This window comes from Hydractinia symbiolongicarpus, chromosome 3 (assembly GCF_029227915.1).
Source record: "Hydractinia symbiolongicarpus strain clone_291-10 chromosome 3, HSymV2.1, whole genome shotgun sequence".
NCBI lineage: Eukaryota > Metazoa > Cnidaria > Hydrozoa > Anthoathecata > Hydractiniidae > Hydractinia > Hydractinia symbiolongicarpus.
The window spans coordinates 33,741,146-33,763,461 of NC_079877.1; the positions used below are offsets into that span (position 1 = coordinate 33,741,146).

At 35.7% G+C, this 22,316-nt stretch overlaps 1 protein-coding gene across 1 annotated transcript; it reads right to left on the bottom strand.

Moving 5' to 3' along the window:
* On the bottom strand, positions 1–22,264 carry LOC130636791 (uncharacterized). The gene is made up of 47 exons (XM_057446635.1): positions 21,988–22,264; positions 16,779–17,348; positions 16,202–16,348; positions 15,300–15,860; positions 15,078–15,230; positions 14,666–14,991; positions 14,319–14,562; positions 14,154–14,200; positions 14,037–14,084; positions 13,908–13,952; positions 13,743–13,832; positions 13,616–13,660; positions 13,471–13,533; positions 13,251–13,331; positions 13,113–13,163; positions 12,954–12,989; positions 12,818–12,853; positions 12,517–12,579; positions 12,210–12,248; positions 11,924–12,070; positions 11,328–11,390; positions 11,145–11,243; positions 11,006–11,065; positions 10,740–10,926; positions 10,303–10,479; positions 9,913–10,217; positions 9,384–9,590; positions 9,019–9,214; positions 8,696–8,881; positions 8,336–8,503; positions 7,392–8,204; positions 7,115–7,264; positions 6,613–6,950; positions 6,227–6,470; positions 5,601–5,807; positions 4,961–5,310; positions 4,539–4,782; positions 4,246–4,434; positions 3,959–4,075; positions 3,715–3,870; positions 3,472–3,636; positions 3,148–3,387; positions 2,828–3,052; positions 1,885–2,055; positions 1,318–1,660; positions 868–1,123; positions 1–779 (listed from the first exon to the last, which is right to left on the bottom strand). Exons 1-47 carry the CDS (start codon positions 22,061–22,063, stop codon positions 432–434), a joined length of 9,072 nt encoding a protein of 3,023 aa, XP_057302618.1. The 5' UTR covers positions 22,064–22,264; the 3' UTR covers positions 1–431.
* Positions 22,265–22,316: the final 52 nt, after the last annotated feature.

Sequence of the window (22,316 nt, forward strand, 5' to 3'; positions counted from 1 at the left end):
TATAATAAGTTTGCATTTCTAATAAAACAGTTTAATACAAAAAATATTTTTGTCAAAAAATATAGTGCATTTTCAACCAGTATAAAAATATTAAAACAAACTTGAAACATAGTCATAGACAACCTGTTTGCATAAAAAGTTTAAATTATTTTGCAAGTTCGATAGTTTGAATGGTGTGATTTGGAGTGAATTATACTTTCAAGTTTTCAGAAAAATATATGAAGAAAAAGTATCATTTACATGCAAGTAATAATGTTCGGTAACAGCTTTGAATTGAAAACAAACCTATCTCATAAGCTTTACAGCGTATAAGCTTTTCGTCTTTTTTGAACATCTTGATGACCGGCAAAAATGTCTTATTTTGTTGATATACTCACTCATGTGTTTTTAAATAGCTTCTTACAAATGTTTTTATAATTCCTGGATACAATTTAGTTGACAAACCATGATCTTATATTACGTGCTACGCGCCTCAACAATGTGTTTTCATTTGAATTCCCACCGTTATCTGTTCGTCTTGCTCGCACGCATACTTTGCACCTAGATACGCGTGATTCCAGCGTATGGTTTTTACTTTTATATAGAAGTTGTTCAGGTTGCGTTTTGAACTGTTCGTCTTTTTTAACAGTGGTCAACCAGAAGCTGAATTTGTCATTGTGAAAGAAACAAGAACCTCCGGCTCCATTACACTCTACGAACGGTTTGGGAATAAATTCTTTTAGACAGGAGCCGGACGACGACAACGACTGACCAGACCCTGTATTGCCAGCACCAGCAATCTGGAGAAAAAAATCAAATCAATAATATAGAGCAATCCGGTAGAGGGAATATATCTAACAGCAAAAATAGTGCATCGTTTATACCCACCATAAGAAAACTGTATCCATCCCATAATGCATCCCAGCCGAAAGGGCAATTTGGCTTTGTTGTATCTTGACTGTGGACAGCTATCACTGTCGATGGAGCTTCACAAACGCTGCAACGACTTATATACGGCTCAATAGCTTTTCCAGAAATTAACTTCATTCCTGCAGGTTTTGTTACAGTTGCCAGCCAGTATATGAAGTCGTTTCTCGATGCATATTGGCATTTTACCAAATCACAGAAAATAAACGGCAATGTGCTAAAAACAAAAATAAAGTTAATCAGATGCAGCATGATTGAGGTTTTTCTAACGTATTTCACTGAAAACATGAAAAGCAATACACAAGTGTTTGTGCGTGGTTTTATCTAACAAAAAAATTGTTACAGCAGTTAAAAAGAAAAAAAGAAATAAAAATATTTTTTGTTGGCTGTGTACTTTAGTTTCTGACTTACCTCATTGATTTTACACACGATCCAGTATTTCCAAGATCTTGGCCATTCGAGTGCAAATTACCAACAGTAGAAACAAGAGAGTACCCGTCCCATAATTTGTTGTAGCCTCGTGGACACGTTGGTATGACATCTTTTTGAGAGTGAGTCACGATAACGTTGCCCTCCGCAACTCCGAAAGGACCTGGTGTGCCTGGATTTCCAGGATCTCCTTGAGGTCCTTTGTTTCCCTGTAAACCCTCTGGACCTTGAGTACCTGCTTTCCCTTGATCACCAACTAATCCAGGGAAACCTTGCTTTCCTCTGTCACCTTGAACACCTCTTCGTCCAGGTTCACCAATTGTACCTAAATGAGTAAGGATTCCATTTAGGCGATATAGTTAACATGAAGTAAAAAGATGGAAAATCTTTATGCAGTTGCTTCGAGCTTTAGAGCAATGGAAATAACACAATAGATTGATATTCATCAAGAGTACATGTCATGCAAAAGAATTTTATCTGATTTAATTTCATCGTTATTTTTTTAGATTCTATTTTTTGTTTTTCGTTAAAATATAAAATCAAACGTGCCTTTAGTTCCTGGTCTGCCTCTTAATCCTGGTATGCCAGTTTTACCCAAATCTCCAACTTCACCGACATCACCTTTCTCGGAACCTCTTATTTGTATTCCTTCTGGACCAGCTGGACCAGGTGGACCTTGTGGTCCTGGATCTCCATCTCTTCCAAATCTTCCACGAGGACCTAAAAAATTCGTGATGGTTATACAAAGTGAAAAATTATGAAGCAGAAATTGAAATAACAGGATTGCTAAAAAATAATTTTCAGCTAATAAAACAATATTCCTTCTCATCTTTTACTTCTGGGTCAGACGTATTGGAAGTTAGTAACAGCTAAATGTATAATTTCACCCTTAATGTTGCTAAAATATTGCTAAGCGTAATATTCGAAGTACTAATACTACGTAGGGGTGTGTCATCTTGGTTACCATTAAAAGCTATATCTCAAAATCTCCTGACTTTTGATCACTCAAGATTGGTTTTTCTGAAAGTAGACTGAATTTCCTATAAGACCAAGTGGTTTCAGGGCCGCCCTGCACAGCCAAACTTGTGGGTTCTCTTTTTCCTAAATTGACAGCTTTCCTGTCGTGAAAGGGTTGCTTTTTTTTACATTTGTTTCACTTGCTATTTTGCGATTTAATTACTTAGATAGTAGCAAAAAAGACTTTTTACTTTTTTAAAAGTGTGTAGGTTGCTTGTTAGATTATTCAAGCTTGACCCTCTGTTGTTTAAATCTTTACATTTTTAGCTGCTTAACAGCTGCTTTAACTTTGGCTCGAAAATTATAGGTATTTCCTGTCTACTCTTTTACTTACATTGCGAATCCCTATAAAAGAGAACGCCGTGTAAATATTTACTTTCAGGTTAGAGCATTAAGAGATTGGGTCTACTGTTATTATTATTCGTATAAATGAATTTACACTTTATTCTTACGCTTAAATCTACAATATGCATACCTGCCATACCAACTCCTCCATCGGGCCCAGGTATTCCAGGCTTTCCTTTCTTTCCTTGATCACCTTGTAATCCAAGCGGACCCTTTTCACCTCGTTCACCTCTTGGTCCAATTACAACCCCGGGTTCCCCTACTTCTCCTTGATCTCCGTAATCCCCGTCAATACCTTTTTCTCCCGGATACCCTTTGGGAGCTCTTGATGGATCACCTCCAGTTTGCTGTGGACCTGAAATTAACGACATGCAATATTTTATATTAAAATTAGCTTGGGTAAAATAAAGAAATATGGCTACATATCATTTTTAATTGCAGAAATTCTACCTGGATCTCCTGCCTCGCCTTGCTCTCCTTTTTTACCAGGCATTCCAATATAACCGCTGCTACCCAAAGGACCTACTGGACCAGGGCCACCATCTCGTCCACGCTGTCCTTTTTCACCTTTATCTCCTTTCTTCCCTGTTCCATCTTTACCAGTATCGCCGACCTCTCCCTTCTCTCCCTTAGCGCCATCAGACCCGTCTTCACCAATATCACCTGTTATTCCCTTTCTACCTTTTACTCCTAAAAAACATGAAAATATCTCAGTTAATTTCACGCTCTTAAAACAAATGCACATGCAACTTCAACTTTTACGGCTAAGCCTACCTTTGTTTCCTCTTGGCCCCTGTGGTCCTGGTGGACCATGACTTCCAAAATCACCGGGTTCTCCGCGTGGTCCTGGTTCTCCTTTGACACCAAGTTCTCCTGGAGCCACCAAGAGTGTTCCTGGTTCCCCCACTGGTCCTGGTTTTCCAGTGCTTCCTTGAGGACCTGAATAGAAGGAAAGATATTTAAAAGATGTTATACTGTGCTTCAGATAATAAGTTCTCTTGCGCCAAGAGGTCTAACCTTTGTCTCCTATGTAATCTTTTTTCTCGCTGCCTGGAGGTAAACTTGCTGGATCACCAACATTTCCTTTTAGTCCAACTTCTCCTTTTGGTCCCCGTTTCCCAGGTCTGCCATCCCCTTCCGTGTTACCCATTTGTCCTTTCGCACCAGGAGGACCTATAATATTACCAATACAAACGTGCATATTTTTTCCAAAACAATACCTTTTTGGTATTGATACGAAAAAAAAATTAAAATAACTTACCAGTAGGGCCTTCAACACCCATAAAACCAATATCACCTCTTTCACCTTTAGGTCCGGCTGGTCCATCGTATCCTACTGGCCCTCGAACTCCCTGATTTCCAATTTTACCAGCAGGGCCTAAAAAATTGAAAAGATGAATAAGCATAATTTGAAAACAATACCAATGACAACATACTGTCTGGAATTTAATAACCAGTATTGGAGTAGATATTTTAACACTTGCACTTGTTTTGCTAACTGAATTCCAGAGAAATTGTATTCAGAGATGAATAATCATAAATCATTACCTCTGTATCCCTTTGCTCCCAATTCTCCTTGACGACCAACTCCTCCTATTTCACCGATATCGCCACGAGGGCCGTAACCGATTTCTCCTGGTAACCCCTTTGTACCTTTTGGTCCATCAGAACCAACTTTACCAACAGAACCTGGATCACCATCTACACCTGGTCTACCTTCTGCACCTCGTGGACCTCCTGCATAGAAAAACAGTTAATATAATGGTATTATAATGTTAAAATAATTTATAATGTCTATTTTCTTCTCATAATAACATATGAAATTATTATATTAGCCGCACCTTCGCATTTTAAAGCTCTGGATATATCTCCACTTAAATCTGCTACTAAGGATGACAGATCAGAAGCTAAAAAGATATGTTCTGGCTTTGAAATAAACGATTCCAGTTCAACTCGATTGATTTCTTGACCAATTCCAACGGAAAAGATGTCAATTCCTTCTGTTGCAAGCTCTTTCGCGACAAGATGTGGTGCCCTCGTATTTTTAACATATGTCTGTTGACCGTCGGTTAACAAAATCAACACCTTAAATAAAACAAAAAAGTGTTGGTGTAAATAATACTGATGTGTTTATCACTTACGAGAAGAAAATATATGGTATTCTCCCGTTACTTTTTTTCATTATTTTTTCTTATTGCATACCAGAAACGAAAATTTTTTGTTTATACAGAAAAAGGTTATTATACGCGGAAAAGACTTGTACCTTTTTAGAGTTTCCACGACCACCACCTGTTACGGAGAACATTTCCTTTGCTTTTTCCAAGCCAAGGTCAATTCTAGTTTGCTTCCGATCATATGCAAGGTCATCAATTGCGCGTTTTAAGTCCTCTGTATTATCGTGGGCGTCAAATCTGATACGCAATGTAGCTTCATCGCTGTACACCACGACACCAACATGTATACCTTTTGCGGAAATTCCACCAACTTTATCGATGACAGATTTGATAAACTCTTTCTCCTCTTTGTAGCCATTGGCAGTAAGTGAGGCTGATGCATCCAACATAAAACCAAGATCTGTGGCTACAGCCAGACCATTACCATCATCTGTGCAACCTGAAACAATGGGGGAGGATGTACATATAAATGTGCTTCTATCATAGACATTAGCTTTAAGAAATGTAATAGAATAAAGTTAGCCCAAAATACAAATTCAAAGCTAAAATTTATCATGTCAACAAACCAATCGAAACTGTAGAATTGTCTTATTGCGGCATGCTCCTAGATGGAATTTTTAAAGGCATACATGCAAACAAATGTTTGTGATGATGAATGTGGAGAGATTGTAAATAACGTAAGCGATTGAACTTTTTATCCACTTATAAAGTTTCTCCTTTTATACGTACCGGGTAATCCACGAGGTCCCGGATCACCATCGTCACCAGGCACACCTTTTCCTCCGGAACCAGACATTTCTCCACGCTGTCCTTTTACTCCTTTAGACCCTTGTTTTCCTGAATCACCACGGGGTCCCTGAGGACCAACTGGACCTGTCTGTCCTGGAAAGCCATCCTCTCCTGCTCTTCCAGGACGGCCTGGCAAACCTTGGTCACCTTAAAAATAAAGAAAACAGATTCAGTAAAAGATAATCAATTCAAACAATGAAAAGAGAATATATAAGTTTAAGGGATAAAATAAAACATTATGGAATGCACTTTTTATAAGAAACTAAAACAATGAAGGGGTAATTTATCAAATATTAATTATGAAGTTTGTGAGAGTCTTTTTTTGCGTATTTTGACATACAAGTAACGATCAGTTACAATGTGCTGTAAATTCGACTTTATATCTAAGAACACAATCTCAAGCGCTTTGGAAGTATCTTTTTTTGTCTAAATAAGCTACAGTAATCAAAGCTTTATAAAAAGTTTGGAGTTCTCAGTACTCATATAGGTAAGAAGATGAAAGAAAGCAGCATACATTTTTCTCAGCTCATTTTGCTTTTGTTTGAATGCGCAAAATATATTATTACCTTTGCATCCTCCACGGCCAATCAAACCAATTTGAAGATCAATCTTGCGTATCAGTTCGTCAAAATTGTCTGCCACCACAACATTATCACCAGCTACAACGGATAACTCTGTTCGAGCTATTTCTCGTCCAATGCCGATAGCGTACCGCAGAACTGACGCTTCAACTAGTGGTTTTACAGCTTCTTGTAGAGAAACTTGATCCTTTGCGTATGACTGTATACCGTCGGTCATTAACACCAAAGCCTAAATAAAACAAAATCATTCGAGTTAAATCAAAACTGGCTACCGTCCCCTTTTAAAACTATAGCGAAGTTTAAATCTAACTTTGTTAATCAAGTATCTAACTTTTTGTTTTTTTATGCTCCAATAATTTGTCTCTTTTTACCTTTCTTACGCCAGCTCGAGCTCCATTTGTTTCAGTAAGTGCTTCTTTATGGGCCAATATTAACGCTTTGTCAATACGAGTAGCGTCGCCAGAAGCGTATGACAAGGTGCGGATTGCATCAGTAAGTGCAGTCAGTTGGTTATGATCTGAAAGCTTAATGTTAAGCCTGGCATCCGTGTCGTATGTGACCACACTCACCCGAGTTAATTGATTGTTTACGTCAAACTTTTGAACAATGTTATCAATGAAGACTTTCATTTTGGAGAAATTTTCTGATCCTACGCTACTAGATGTATCAATTAAGAACACGATGTCAGTAGTCAAAGCGTCATCACAAACTAAATAAATAGAAACAAGAAATAGATAGAAAAATATTCAAAACTTATGCTAGGTTTCATTTTACACGGTTTTGTATGATTATATCCTTTTTATTGGCTAAGCAGTGCGCCATTTTAAAATGGTAGAAGAACTTGCTAATCTCCGTGTTTAGTTAAGCACATACTTATTCTTGAAGCGTCAGGCCCTGGCTGTCCACGGTTTCCTGGTTGTCCTTTCTGACCTTGAGGTCCAGGTAGTGAATCTCCCTTTTCTCCTTTGATTCCCTTTTCTCCTTTCTCTCCTAGGACATCTGCACCATTCTTCCCATCAGCACCTTAACAGCAAAGTTACAATTATTTACGAATTTCAAAAGATGTGTGCCATTTACGACACTAAAACAATTTTTACTCAAGTTAATTTTGTAAATGAAGATAGAGATACAACCACTATTGTAGCATTACCTATAGGTCCTGGTACTCCCATGAGTCCATCGTCACCAGGTATGCCACGGGAACCTATTCCTTCTTCTCCTTTAAATCCCTTCACTCCCTTAGGTCCATCCTCTCCTTGTGGACTAAATCCTCGACTTCCTTTAGCACCGTTGTCTCCAGGATCACCCTTTGCACCATCATAACCATCTTTTCCAGGCTCGCCGACAGTAATGCAACCAGCTTCAAACGAATTTTGCAGGTTATCAATGGCATTAACCAGCTCATTATAACTTTCGATCTCCAAATAGTAACTTGGGTCTGAGACAAGTTCTTTTAAAAATTCTTTGTTTTTCTCCACACCTACACCTATAGCAAACACGTTAACGCCGGAATCCCTTAACGTTTTCGCATAACTAACAGATGTATTAATCAGTTTGCCAGCAAGGGTTTCAGCTACAATGTGTCCATCACCAAGTATAACCAAGGCCTTAGCTGTGTCTTTTCTAGCACCATGTTCTTGTGTGAACAAATTGTTACTGGCCATTTCCAACGCCAAATCTAATCGGGAGAAATCAGCTTGATCGTGTTTTATACCATCTACAGCATTGGATAGGTCTTTCTCGGTTTCAAACTCATTAAAGTTAAGCTCAATTTCAGCTTTCTGACTATATTTAATAATTCCAGCCTGTGTTTTTTCTGGTCCAACAGGAAATTGCCCCAAAATATTTTTAATGAACTGCTTCTGTTTATCAAAATCACTTGGCGTTACACTTCTTGATGAATCAAGTACAAACCCGATATCTGTTGGATCTCCGAATCGGAAACAACCACTTGGTGGTGGAGCTAAAAAAACGGTTTTGTCTGATTTATTTTTTGGTTAATATCGCTTCGATATTGTAGATAGAAATATCATGTAATCAATGTATATGTTCAGCATTTTTTTTAAAAAAGTGTAACTTAAAAATAGCCTTTACCGTCTTCTCCACGTTTTCCATCCGGACCACGAGGCCCTTTGTTTCCTTTGTCACCTTTTTCAGTTACACCTGGAGATCCAGGATCACCATTTTCACCAGGAGCACCTGTTTGTCCGTTTAAACCAGGGAAACCATTTAATCCTGGATCACCATCTGGACCAGCCCGTCCTAAGAGAATACGTGTTGTTAGGGCAAACTTTGTTTTACCTTTTGATGAAACATAAACCTTGCTGTACGACTAAACATTTCAATGTATCTGTACTGGTAATTGCAAGAGGTCCGAATAATTATATAATTATAATTGTTGAAATTCAGATTACATACGCTGCAGTAGATCATAAAAACCAATAAAAAACTAACCTGGTTCTCCTATGTCACCCTGTACTCCACCGAAGCCTTTGGGTCCTCTTGGTCCACGCTCTCCTCTTGGACCACGTGGTCCCTCGGATCCTTCAGGTCCTACAGAACCTGCGTCACCACTTTCACCTTTATCACCTTTATCACCTCGATCACCCGCCATCTTGTTTTTCATCTCTTTCATCTCCTCTGAAAATGTTAATTGTTTATTAGCTTTATTTTTGTGAAATGTTTATAGCTTCAGATAAATTAAACGAACATCTTATTATGTCTTTGTCTTCTCAACAATTAACACAATAAAATAATAAAAAATTAAAGCTGCAAACCTTCTGTAGGAGGACTGCCATTTTCACCCACAGGACCAGGATCACCAACTTCACCAGGAGGACCTTGATCCCCTTGACGTCCTAAATCTCCTATCTCACCTCTAGGCCCTCTTATACTTTCCCCTGGTTCTCCAACTGCGCCAATTCTCCCTGGGATACCGTTTTTGCCTGGAGTGCCAGTACCTCCAACTTCACCCTTAAAACAATAATGAACTTTGAGAAAAACAGAAGTTTCAGTACAACAGTACAATTAACAATGTAGATAATCACAACATGCTTGAATACACTTTGATAAAAAAAATCTTCTAATAATAATAAAAATAATAATAGTTGTTCGATGATAATGATTGTGGAATCTCATATACCTTAGCACCTTCCTTTCCACGCTTTCCGGCTGCTCCGTCACTTCCTTTCATTCCCTTTTCACCGCTGCTTCCCTTTCTACCACGTTCACCATTTTTGCCAGGGTCACCAGGACTACCCTTTGCTCCTTTTTGCGCCTCTCCAATATTAGGTGCGTCATCACCAATTTCGCCTATCGAACCTCTTGGACCATCATTTCCTTTAGGTCCCTAAAATGTATAGCTTAAATCTATCAAATATTGCTCGCAAAAAGTATGTGAGCCAAAAACATTGAATGCGGGTAGTTGATGGGTGAATTCCCGTAGATTTCCCACGGGCTGGCAACTAGTGGAAAAAGTAGCGATGGTACTGACATTGCAAACTGCGCCCTTCACCTTTTTATGTCTGTTAACATTTAGTTCAAACGAGTAAGGTTTAATGGGAGTGATAGAATAAAGAAACGATATTTTTTGTTTAAATATAGGCTTTATGTTACCACGACTTAAATTTAAAATTCAGCAGTTCGTAAAAACTATGTTATTTTCCACTTACAGTTGGCCCAACTTCACCAGTTCCACCTCTTGGCCCTCTTTTCCCTTGTGGACCTGGTTCACCCACGTCACCTCGAACACCTTGTTCTCCTCGTTTACCAGGCATACCCGGCTTACCAATCTCTCCTGATCGACCTTGATCTCCTTCTGGACAAGCAGGACATGGACCACCTAAGTAACCTTTGGGACCATCCAATCCGTCTTTTCCTACATCCCCAGGAGGACCAGTGTTTCCTGGAGGACCCTTTACACCCTTGGCACCTTTCGGACAAGCACTTTCGATACACTTGACAATCACATCCTCTCCTACGCATATAAAAACGCTTAATTAAGACATATTAATACATACACAAAAAGAAAAATGAGGAAAGAATTAGGACTTTTTCCCTACCTGGTGGACCTGGTCCTCCTGTATTGCCGACTGGACCAACTGGTCCTTTGGGACCTGGTGGACCATCCATACCGGGTTTACCAGGAATAATTTTTCCGTTTTTACCAGAAAGACCTCTTGATCCATCTTCACCTTTTCTACCCTTCTGACCAGCAAGGCCTTCCATACCAGGAACTCCTAAAAAAAAAACGATAATGATGTTGAAGTGAATCAACATAACGTGAGCGCCACTTCAGAAAAGCATTTTCATTTAAAAGATAAATACATGCTAAATAATTTTCTTTCCGAGTAAATCACAGTCTAAACAACATTTTTCTATTATACCTCTTTGCTTTACGAATGTTATTTAATAACTACTAACACATTGTAAACACAACCGTACCATATACAAATGTTAAACAACAAAAACACATTTCTTTACTTAAAATAATTATTACCTGACATTCCATTTTCTCCTCGTCGACCACGAGGGCCAACTGCACCTGGATCACCAGCAGGACCGATAATATAACCCCCTTGTTTTCCCTCTGGACCTTCGGGACCAACATCACCAATTGGACCTTCCCTGCCAGGCAAGCCTTTTTCTCCAATACCACCTGGAACACCTTTTTTGCCAGGAATCGACTAAAAAAAGTAAAGTTTAGCAATTTAAAGTAATTCTGCGGTTACCTTTGTTTGATTAGAAGATTAGAAAAGAACTTACTGCTCCATCTTCTCCCGGATTTCCATCAACACCATTAAAACCTGGTGGCCCAACTTCTCCCTAAATAAGACAATCACAGTATGAATAATTCTTTCACAAAACTGATTGTTTAATAGCATACAGATGAAGAATGTCTTACTTTGTCTCCTGCATCTCCTTTTTGCCCAGGATTTCCTTTGTCTCCAATTTCACCTTTAAGTCCTTTAAGACCTCTTACTCCAACCGGCCCTTTGTCGCCCTAAACAAAAATTTTGAAAAATTTTAATAAAACTTTGAAACAAGTTGCTTTCTAGTTGTTCATTCAGATGTACTTAACACGCACTGTCTCTCCGGGCGGACCAGTTAAACCTTTTGGGCCTACACCACCACGAGCACCAGGCCTTCCCTAAAATGAAAACACAATTTGGATATAAGTTGCAATTATTAAACCCTTATTCGTTAAGCTTTTACAACAAGTATTTATACTTATACGAGCAAAACTTCCGTCGATTTTGTCTCCTTGAAGTTTAATTCTATGTGAATGCTTTTACAACTCTGGAGATACCTTAAATTCCTTAAAATGTGGGTGCTATTGAAAATACTTCTCGTTAAAATGTAATCGACCTTATAGGGTTGCTGTCAAAATAAAGCCTCCCAAATTTGTAATGATTCACAACCTTAGAGCTGCTAAAAAATGAAAATTGAATCTTTCGGCAGAAGGCATTCAAATTGTAAATTATACTTAATTTAACCGTCCTCTTTATCAAATGACACTTTTTGCCAGGTTAAAAGAAACATTGACTGATTCGTTACATTCAACCTAGATTTACTAATTATTAACAAAACATCGTTTCTGTATTACTGCATGATAACTTTCAATCCAATACAGTGTAAAAACAAATACAATCAAATGCAGCGAGGTACCAAATTTGTAGATACCTTAGCTCCCTTCTCAGTGGAGTCGACACCTGGAAGACCATCTTCTCCAACATCGCCTTTTTCGCCGTTACTACCAGGAGGACCTCGTGGCCCTTCTCCTTTTAGACCACCTGTACTATAATTGGGTCCAGGATCTCCTGATGGTCCCTAATGCAAAAAATGAAAATAAAAAAATTATAAAAAAAGTTCTCAATTAAGAAAAAAGATGTAAAACTTTAATTTGATTTATTGATGTTAAGTTCTTAGTTTTTTATATATATAAAATAAATAAGTGAAAAACACCTACTCTTTCTCCTCTATCTCCCTTGATGTATTTGATTATAACCTAAAGGATAATAAAAAAGTATACAAGCTTGGTTTTCAATAAAGTCCGCTTTTGTTATGAAACATTTTTTGCACAACTGTTGTAATTAAAAAATTATATCTCTACAACATTTTGTTGTGGAATGACAGATTGTGTCGTTTTGTTATGTGACATAAGTTTCCAATAAAGTAGTAACTGTTGTACAGCTGTTGCTCAACAGTCTTGATGTTAATGAAAACCATTGAAAAGGAGAGATGAAGAACGCATATCAAAAAAGAAAGTAAATTACTGGTTCTCCTTTTTCCCCACGTTCTCCAAAAAATCCATCATCGCCATCGACTCCTTTGCTTCCCTGTAAATAAACAAATAATAAAAACCATAGATACAAAATCAGTTGTCTTTTTTAATTTTAAAATAGTGACATAGAAATACAAAACGTTTGCACACAAACGCCCATCCGTGAATATATTTGATTATGTTGTACAAAATATTTTAATACATACGTACATACATATACATAACACTGTTCATCCTAAGTTATTATTAAGTATCAAAAAAACTTCTGTATTCTTTCATTTTTGGATACTTACTTCTTCGCCACGGTTTCCATCAGCTCCTTTCTCACCCTAACAAAAAATATCGTATTTACAACGAACTATTATAACTATGATGAAAAAAATCTTGCATAATTTCCCTATGATCAATTTGTTCATGTTACGCCCTCACCTTAATTCCGTTTTTTCCTGCTACTCCTGAATCTCCCTAAAATACAAGAATAAAGATTGTTGTAACAGTTAACCCATTGAGTCTACTTTATTTTTCTTTACAAATTTAACTATTAGATGAAGTAAATTCTTGATGCAGAATAATGGGATATAAGCTCACCTTTTCACCAGGAAAAACTTCTAGGTCTGGGTTAAATGGCACGGCTTTCCCCTACGATGCAGAAATTATAGATTAAAAAACTTCATATAATTATAAAATAGAACTATAGTCATTAGCCAGTGTCAATTTGTGTACTACCTTTGGACCTTTAGCTCCTCTGTAACCTTTATGTCCAGGTGGTCCATTAAAACCAGCTAAACCGGCTTCACCAGCGCTCCCCTAAAGTAAAAATACGTTTAATATAAGAAAGGTGTTTGGTTAAAATCATGAGTGAGAAAGACATTACTGATAAAGAATTATTTATCATTAAGAATTCGTACTATTTTTAAGGCAAAACAAAAAAACTAAATATGCTTACAGATTGTCCTGGTAACCCACAGTCACCATCACTTCCTCTCCGCCCAGCAACGCCAGGAACACCCTAAATATATATGAACTTAATCTTTCGAAGGTAACAGACAACAAGAAGATGATGCTAAAAGTCATAATCAGGAGGTACTTACAGGTATTCCATCGTAACCAGGGAAACCGGGAAGACCAATCAAACCCTACAATAAAATGTGAACATGAACAATTTGAGTCACATTAAATAACTAGTGATGATATTGAAAAAAATAGGTATTGACTTACAGGTTCCCCTCGAACTCCCTTGCCTCCCATCATTCCATTAGGACCTTTGATACCTTTCTCACCTTGAAGACCTTTTGGACCAACCAATCCCTAAAAAAATTGTTAAATGTCATCCCTCGGTGTAACAAACGCTTTTTGATTACCATATTTAAATACTGCTCTTACCCGGACTCCGGGTTCTCCGGCTGGGCCAACGACTCCTGGACGTCCCTATGGTAAAGCAAAAAATGTAAAATCATTGTACAGCTTAAATTTTGTTTAGTTACCAGCCCTTATAGAAATTTGGTAACTTACTCTTGCACCCTTTGGACCTTTGTGGCATGTTTTTGGTTTGCACCCTCCCTATAGATAAGAATATATAAAAAAAAATCGAAAAAAAAAAAAGAAAAAAAATATTTTGCGTAAACTTACTGCGTCTGGACCACCGATTTGACCAGTTGGTGGTAATGATGTTCCAGCTGTAAAGATATGATAATTTGATTAAATTCTTCTTTTTAATAAAAACAGTGCGATTCAGTTACACACTGTCAATCACAACAACTTCTTTGTTATTAAAATGTAAGGAGGATAGTGTACCTTCACCGCATGCAAAATCAGCAAGATCTTGACCGTATTGCAACATTCCTGCTGCATTTTTAGTTAACCAAACACGATCTTCAATGCCTTTATCATCACTAGTTAGTGCTTGCAAAACATCACCATCAACATCACCAATGCCAATGACAATAACATCAACACCACGTGCACGTAAGGTAGCAATTCTTTTAGACATTTCGTCAGAAGGAGAAGGAGAGGATGGTCCAGTTATCAAAACCAACATCTGTGGCAACAAAAATATGTGTAAAGTTTTTTATATCGTACTTTATATAAAAGAGTTCGACAAGCTGATTATAGGATTTAAGGGTCGGTTATCAAAAAATTACCTTTGGCACGTCATTTCGAGTTCCACCAACAGCGCAAAATATAGCATCACACGATAATCCCAACACATCAGATATTTTTCCCTTTCCTTGCTCGAATTTCACTCCCTCAACACGCTGTTTCATGTTTTCATTCCAATTTTGCGCTGTGTTAAAATCAAACACAACCTTTGCTTCTCGTCCAAACGTCATCAGTGCAACATGTGTTTTTTCATCACTAACTTCAAAGTGATCAATCGATGATCTTAAGAAATCTTTTGTACGACTGAAATCTTCTTCTTTCATATTCTGATGAACAGCAAAAGCAATATCGATTTTGCGTTTGCAGACTAAAAGATAACAGGTATCTCATATAAATACTGAAAGTTAATGTTTGTAACATTTTTTTTTTTACTTTCTATCTTATTATTCTTACCGTACTCTGGTTGCACACAGACTCTCTTGCATCCTTTCTTGCAACATTTAGCATTTCCAAAACAATCAAAATCATTAGCACATTCATGCTGAACTCCCACACAAGTTTCAGCAACAACTGGCTCTCTTTCTGCAATACATTTACCAGGTTTTTCTAAACAAAATCATTAAATATTATTATAATGTTTAGATCTGAAACTACTTGTTTTTTTGTTCAACTTACCGTTACATGTTTCTTTTGCAATTGAATAAAGTTCAGGGATAATGTCATTGAAGGTTTCGCCATCGAAAATTGCACTTTCTGATGATGCTATTTTGTTCATTTGATACTTATTGACTTCAGCTCCAACTCCAATAGCAACAACCTTTACTCCATATGACTTTAATGGTTCAGCTACCTCCACCAGATCCTTCATGTGATTTGACACAGAACCATCGAAGAAGACAATTAACACCATTGGCCTTCTTGTTCGGATTTTTCCTTGTATGCTAAACAAATCTGATTTCGCAAGTTGTAAAGCTCTGTCCACACGTGTTGTGGATTTAAAGTGCCTTAAATCTTTGATTGCCTGTTTAATTTCACCAGCGGTGTCATAACGCACGAAATTAAATCCAACTTCGGCAGTTTCGCTGTAAATTAAGGAGGAGAATCGAGCTTCTTGTTGAGAAACTGCAAATGAATCAACAATGTCTATAGCGAACTTTTTCATCTCCTTGTAGGCTTTGTCTCCAACACTTTGTGAGGAGTCCAATGCAAACGCAACATCAATTGATGTTAAACAATCTAGAAAGAAACAAAAACTTTTTCAATAAATGCACTTTTTATAAGAATGTAGTTAAAGACTCAAAACTCTTGAAATTTATGAATAAGAATAAAAATCTCAATTCTTTCTTAAGATATTGAGACAATGGTTCTTTCTAGCAGGTCCACTCTACGGGATAGTCAACGTCAGTGCCCATAAAGCTCCCCACGCTTACATCAGCAACAATTAGAATATTGTGGGAGGTTAGGGTCTAATCAAATAACCTAAGATCCTATACAATTGTGTCAATATAGTATCAAGCCAAAACAGCACACAAAAAACATGATAGTGGTATTGGAAGAGAAAATAATTGTATACGTACTTAATAATGGCGAAGTACAATTCTTGACACATCCATCAGAACAGCATTTTTTAACACCAGGACAATCTTGATCCCCAAGACAGACATCGCGTTGATTGTTGCTACATTTGAAAGGTGGAAGAGGTTTCGCACATTTTCCTTTTTTTACTAAATATAAAAACAAAACAATAAAGTCATTACTTTAATTTTATTTTATTTATTTATTTATTTATTTTATTCTTTTTTGAGAGGGGGAGGGGAGCGCAAGGTTCGATTTATTCAGATATAGTAGATAGTAGAAGCAAATATGACAAAAAAAAACCGAAAATATGATGACGTTGACAAAAATGTGGTATCAGCAATGTTTGGCATCAAACTGTTTGGGTTATCCTGCCTAGTATTTTTGACAAGTACCTAAATCATAATATGTTAGTATTCTTTCTTCTCTAAAATCTATGGATGTGGTAGACTTACCACCTTATTTATTTTATAAAGGAGAGCTACAATAGCCTTTCAGAGAAATGAGGGAATAGGGTCTCTAAGTATGCACAAAGCGTCACTCAAAAAATCAAATTTATCCAGAAGAGAAATAACAAACCTTCACAGCTTTTATTTTGCAAGTTTACAATCAAACTTTTCAATTCTGAGAAGGAGTTGACTTCAAACATGTGATCATCTGATGGCTCAGAAGCAATTATCTGCAATTCAGTTCTGTTGATGTTATCTGTCACACCAATGGTATAGATGTTCACTCCTCTTTCTTTCAACGGCTTAACTGCAGTTTCAACAGAGTCTTGGCATAACGTGCACTTCCCATCAGTCAACAAAATGAGGACTTGTGGAACACCTTGTCTTACTCCTCCAGATATTGAAAACATTTCATTATTTGCAACACGCAAAGCATCATCTGTTGCAGTGCGATAACCTGGGTAATCGAGATTATCTACTTTCTCCAAAAGTTCATTTTTATCGAATGTGTCGGTGAGTCCAATTTGAACTTCTCCGATTTCACTGAATGTTAAAACACCAACATGGGTTTTGTCAACGCCAACGTGAAATCCATTTATTAATTCTTTAGTAAATTTTTTTATTTCGTTGTAGCCTTTGACTTCAACGCTACCAGAGGCATCTAAGGCAAACACCAAATCTATGGGTTGTCTGCAAGTTTCTAAACATCAATGAAAACAAAATTAGGATGAAGAGATTTCACACCAGGAAGGTTGTGGACAGCATACTGATAGTATATAACAGAAAGAATTCATCTAATAATATTGTTGTTATGATCAACTTAAAATTTGCACGAGTTTAGGCACCAAATAGGAATAATTGTGTTTACAAAAAAGATTTGCCATTAAAATGTGATATGGCATTTCAGTGAAAGACAGTTTGAAGTGAAATTAAGACTTCTTTATTTTTTGATATGGTTTATGTCTGAAAATAAAAAGTTGTATTATACGGCATATCTGATTTACACTTTTTTATGCAGGAACAAACTATTTATTACTCAAGTCGATGCAAGGTCGAGAATCCGACCTCCCTATAGACTTTCCAAAATAGATAGCACAGTTATCCTGGTCATAATATATTCGAAACAAATAAGGTTAATAACTATTTTCCAAAATTTTTTAAAAGCATATTTTTTTGAAATGATAGTGTTGATTCACTTTAAAATCAATTTGTTGATTTTACTGCATAGATAGATGTGCATATTTTCCATAGTTACCCAAATAGAAAAGGATGGTTTAGACCCTGGGCCTTCTGGCGTATTAAATGCTTATTTTAAGCTACGCAGACCCAGTTGGGGCTTGCGCTCTACCAGACAACTCCCTGAATCATCCAGCGACGCACATAGTGTTCCACAAAATTTTTCGAGGTTTTTATATTATAGAAAAAAACGTATTCTAAAAACCGACCTACATGTGTCATTTTCGCCTATGCTACTTTTCGTGCAACAGATCTGAAGTGATATGTCGCGCATATTAATTTTTTTCACCAAGAACGAGTATTCGCTAGTACTTTTTTTCGCATATGCTTCAAAAATAAACATGTGAAAAATTGGTGCGAAAATCGACGTTTTTATGGGTCCAATTTTTAATTATTTAAAATTAACCATAAAAGATTTAAAAAATTTACTTTCAAAATATTTATAAGAAAAAGCAAAACATTAAATTTCTTTCAATGTTTATATTAGTTATTTAAAAAAATAATTAGAAACACGAGTTTCATTTTTTTCAATTTTTGTCATTCATAATTTTTATTTATCTAATGACTTTACAACGTAAAAATAAAACACTCGACAAAAAAGGGTTTCCTCCGCATTGACAAGGGGTTTCCCTTTTACTTTTACACAAGTTTAAATTTTGGATAGTAACTTTTAATTCTGAACGTCTGTTGAAAAAAACTTGTCTCCAAGATAAGATTGAAAAGGGAAATTCCGATGTGAGACCCAAAAATTTTTTAGAAATATTTCTTCCAGCTTTAGAAACATCTAAAAAGTGTTTCTTGTGAATAATATGTGAAAATAGAAATTAAAAACAATAACAAATATTTACCTCAAATTTATTATCTTATAAATAAATATTTATGGAGTCATCACAATGTAATTCAATACGTTCAGACGTTTCTGATTTTTCACTGCGTAGTTGAGAAAAGCCAAAAAAGGCTCTTGCGGTTACTTAGGGTGGAGTTACACTATGAAAGTTAAACAAACTTGTCTGACTCCTTAGCTGAGTCATCAATATCTTACATAAGAAATTGATCCACTTGAGGTAATTTTTCATGCTTTCTCATTGGAAGAAAAAAATGTAAACACAAGTTTATTTCATCAAAAAGATTTAGAAAGTTCTAGACTAATTTTGGACATGACTCTTTTGGGCTTAAAGTTAGAAACTTTTGAAGATCAGTTTATTTCCTTAAGAAAAAAAATATATGTCTGCTATTTGTCATCAATATATATAGCATTTATATAATATATATATATACAAAATCAAAAACTTCAACAAAATTTCTTCTTTTTTTTTATCATTTTTTTTTACTTCCGTTTAAAATTTATTTAATGCTTTTTTACTTTTGTGTTTTTAAATAAACAAAAAAAATTAGCTCTTAAAAAAGAATGTTTGCTTTGCAGATAATTTCCCGTTTTATTGAGTGATAATCCGTTTCACGATGTCCTGTATTTTTTTAAAAAAAATTCATCTATAATACTTGTGACGGATCTTGATGAATTTATAGGAAACAGCTCCCTGAAGAAAATGTTCTTTCAATGCTCCTTAAGTTGAAAATATTTTTTTCACTGTTGTTTATATTTGTCAAAACGTGTTCCGGCAAGATATATTTCTTGTAAATTTTTCAAACAAAATATATCAACATATGATATCCCTCATCTATGAATTTGATTTTCACATAAATAAAAGATTCACGTATGTTTGTTTATCTCCGCCATAGAACAGAGATTCTCTATAAAAAACATTCCTAGCAACAGCAACGGGGAACAAAAGTCACGAAGTTGACAAGAATTCCAACAGTCATGCACTGCAAAATCCACAGGTGTGAGCAAATAACTGCAAACTCAGGTTTTTAGTAACAAAAACATCAAACCCTGGTGTTTAGAAACAAAAAACATAAAACCCCGATGTTTAGGAACAAATCACAGTAAATTACAGACAGTTAGGAATGAATCACAACAAACCCTGCTGGGAGTAGGGCGAATAACACTGGTTAGGATATACTCTGACCTTGAATAAGTAGGGACGGCTAATTTATTCTTAAATAATTAGGGACGGCTAATTTATTCTTGAATAAGTAGGGACAGCTAATTTATTTGAATTAAGTAGGGGCGGCTAATTTATTTGCATTAAGTAGGGGCGGCTAATTTATTTGCATTAAGTAGGGACGGCTAATTTATTTGAATTAAGTAGGGGCGGCTGATTTATCTGAATTAAGTAGGGACGGCTAATTTATTCTTAAATAATTAGGGACGGCTAATTTATTTGAATTAAGTAGGGACGGCTAATTTATGTGAATTAAGTAGGGGCGGCTGATGTATTCTTAAATAATTAGGGACGGCTAATTTATTTGAATTAAGTAGGGGCGGCTGATGTATTCTTAAATAATTAGGGACGGCTAATTTATTTGAATTAAGTAGGGACGGCTAATTTATTTGAATTAAGTAGGGGCGGCTGATTTATCTGAATTAAGTAGCGGCGGCTGATGTATTCTTAAATAAGTAGGGACGGCTAATTTATTTTTGAATTATTGTTTGTCGCGCTTTTGTTTTAAAAATATTAGAATTAGATTCTCAGTTTAATGAGAATTTTTAACACAAGAAGAACCGACATTTTATATTTAATGTCCTACCCTAAAAAGACAACATTTTCTTTGCATGTCGGATGTTACGTATCAATTAGGAATTACGCTTGTGTCTAGTTGCTCGTTTTTCTTTCTCACTTTGTTTCTTTATATAAACAAAGAAAAAAATTCCATCATAACTTTCTCCGAGAGGAACCATTTGTTTGTATATCATATATCCAATAGAAAACAGACAGTACTTCATGTGCGCTGTCATGAATGTTTTTATGAGCTAATGTCACTGTCGTCCACAGTTAGTTTATAAAAGGAAGAATGTTTTCAAATACCTATCCGAGAAGTGTAGATTTTGTTTGGTAATAATAAACAAAAGTATTTATGTTGTGATAATAGTCTTGACACGATCATGTCGCGCCAAATATTTGCGGATTGGAAATAAATTCTTACTCAACACAGTAAAAGGGAAACCCCTTGTCAATGCGGAGGAAACCCTTTTTTGTCGAGTGTTTTATTTTTACGTTGTAAAGTCATTAGATAAATAAAAATTATGAATGACAAAAATTGAAAAAAATGAAATGTTTTAGATGTAACACATAATTTACGTAATAATATATTTCATTGTTAGTTTTTTTAGGGTTGAACTTTTAAAAAAATCTGTGGGCCTTCTTATTTTTTTGCATTTTTTATCCTAAAAATGTTGCATAAAAAGGTGATATGTAGCCGAATTGTCAGTTCTTTCAATTTTTAGTCAATTTTGCAAGATAAAAAATCCTGTGAAGTCTACAATTGTGTCAACTAATTATGCGTTGAATTTACCTTGTTTACAAAAAAAAGAAAAATTATCTAAAATGTTTCAGTTGGCTGCAAAAAAAAGTTGAAAAAAGAAGAACATTATATTTAAGCTTTTTCTTCAAAATTTAACGAAAATTTTTGTCTTTCTAGCTTGCTTTTAAACTAACTTTTGTTACATCCACTAATATTTATATGTATGAGAAGATGTTTTTTGATATAAAAGTTAAAATTTCTTTTTCCTACATAAAAGCTAAGATTAAGGATATTTCAAAGAATAATTTTTTGTTTGTTTTACTTATGTTGTTTTCTAAGTTTCGTGAAGTAAAATTTTCCATAAAATTATAAATTAAAGCTAAAGTATATTTAGTGCGCGCTTTTTTTTAACTACAGATATTATTAAGCTGAACAACAGTAAAATTTTAATTCGAATTATAGACGGGGGTAATATTATTTCAGTTATAACTGCACCAAAGAACATTAAATTGAACGTTTTATGTATTAAATTTCAGCATAGACACAAATATAAATATTTTTTTCCCTCCTCAAAGCAAACGAATTTAATAAAGTAAAGGTTTTTAAAAAAGCTAAAAAAAAACTGAAGAAAAAGGATGACTAAACTATAGTAAAAAAGAAACATCTTTTAGCTGTATTTTGAAAAAAAAGTAGGATAGACCGTACACATCTCTATATAAAACAAAAAGAAGACCTACCTGTTTTTTGAGTATGTACCAAAGCGATTCCAATACAGAACAACAAAGCCAGTATGTTAGCTCGCAGCTTAGCCATCTCTGCGAAAATTTCTTCTTCGTCCAATGACTAAACTTCCAGTGAAGTAAGATTAAGCGAAAAAAGAATTATCTATCTTAACTGTATCGTCATTGCTTGAAACTAGAAAATTTTTTTGTTGATACGTAAAGATCGGAACGCTTCACTCTTTGTGTGCCGTTTCAATCGTCAATGATGATGTTTCTTTCTTTTTTTCGCTAGCACGGCACGACGGAAAACACAGTTTTGTAATTCAAACAATCTTTTGTTTGTA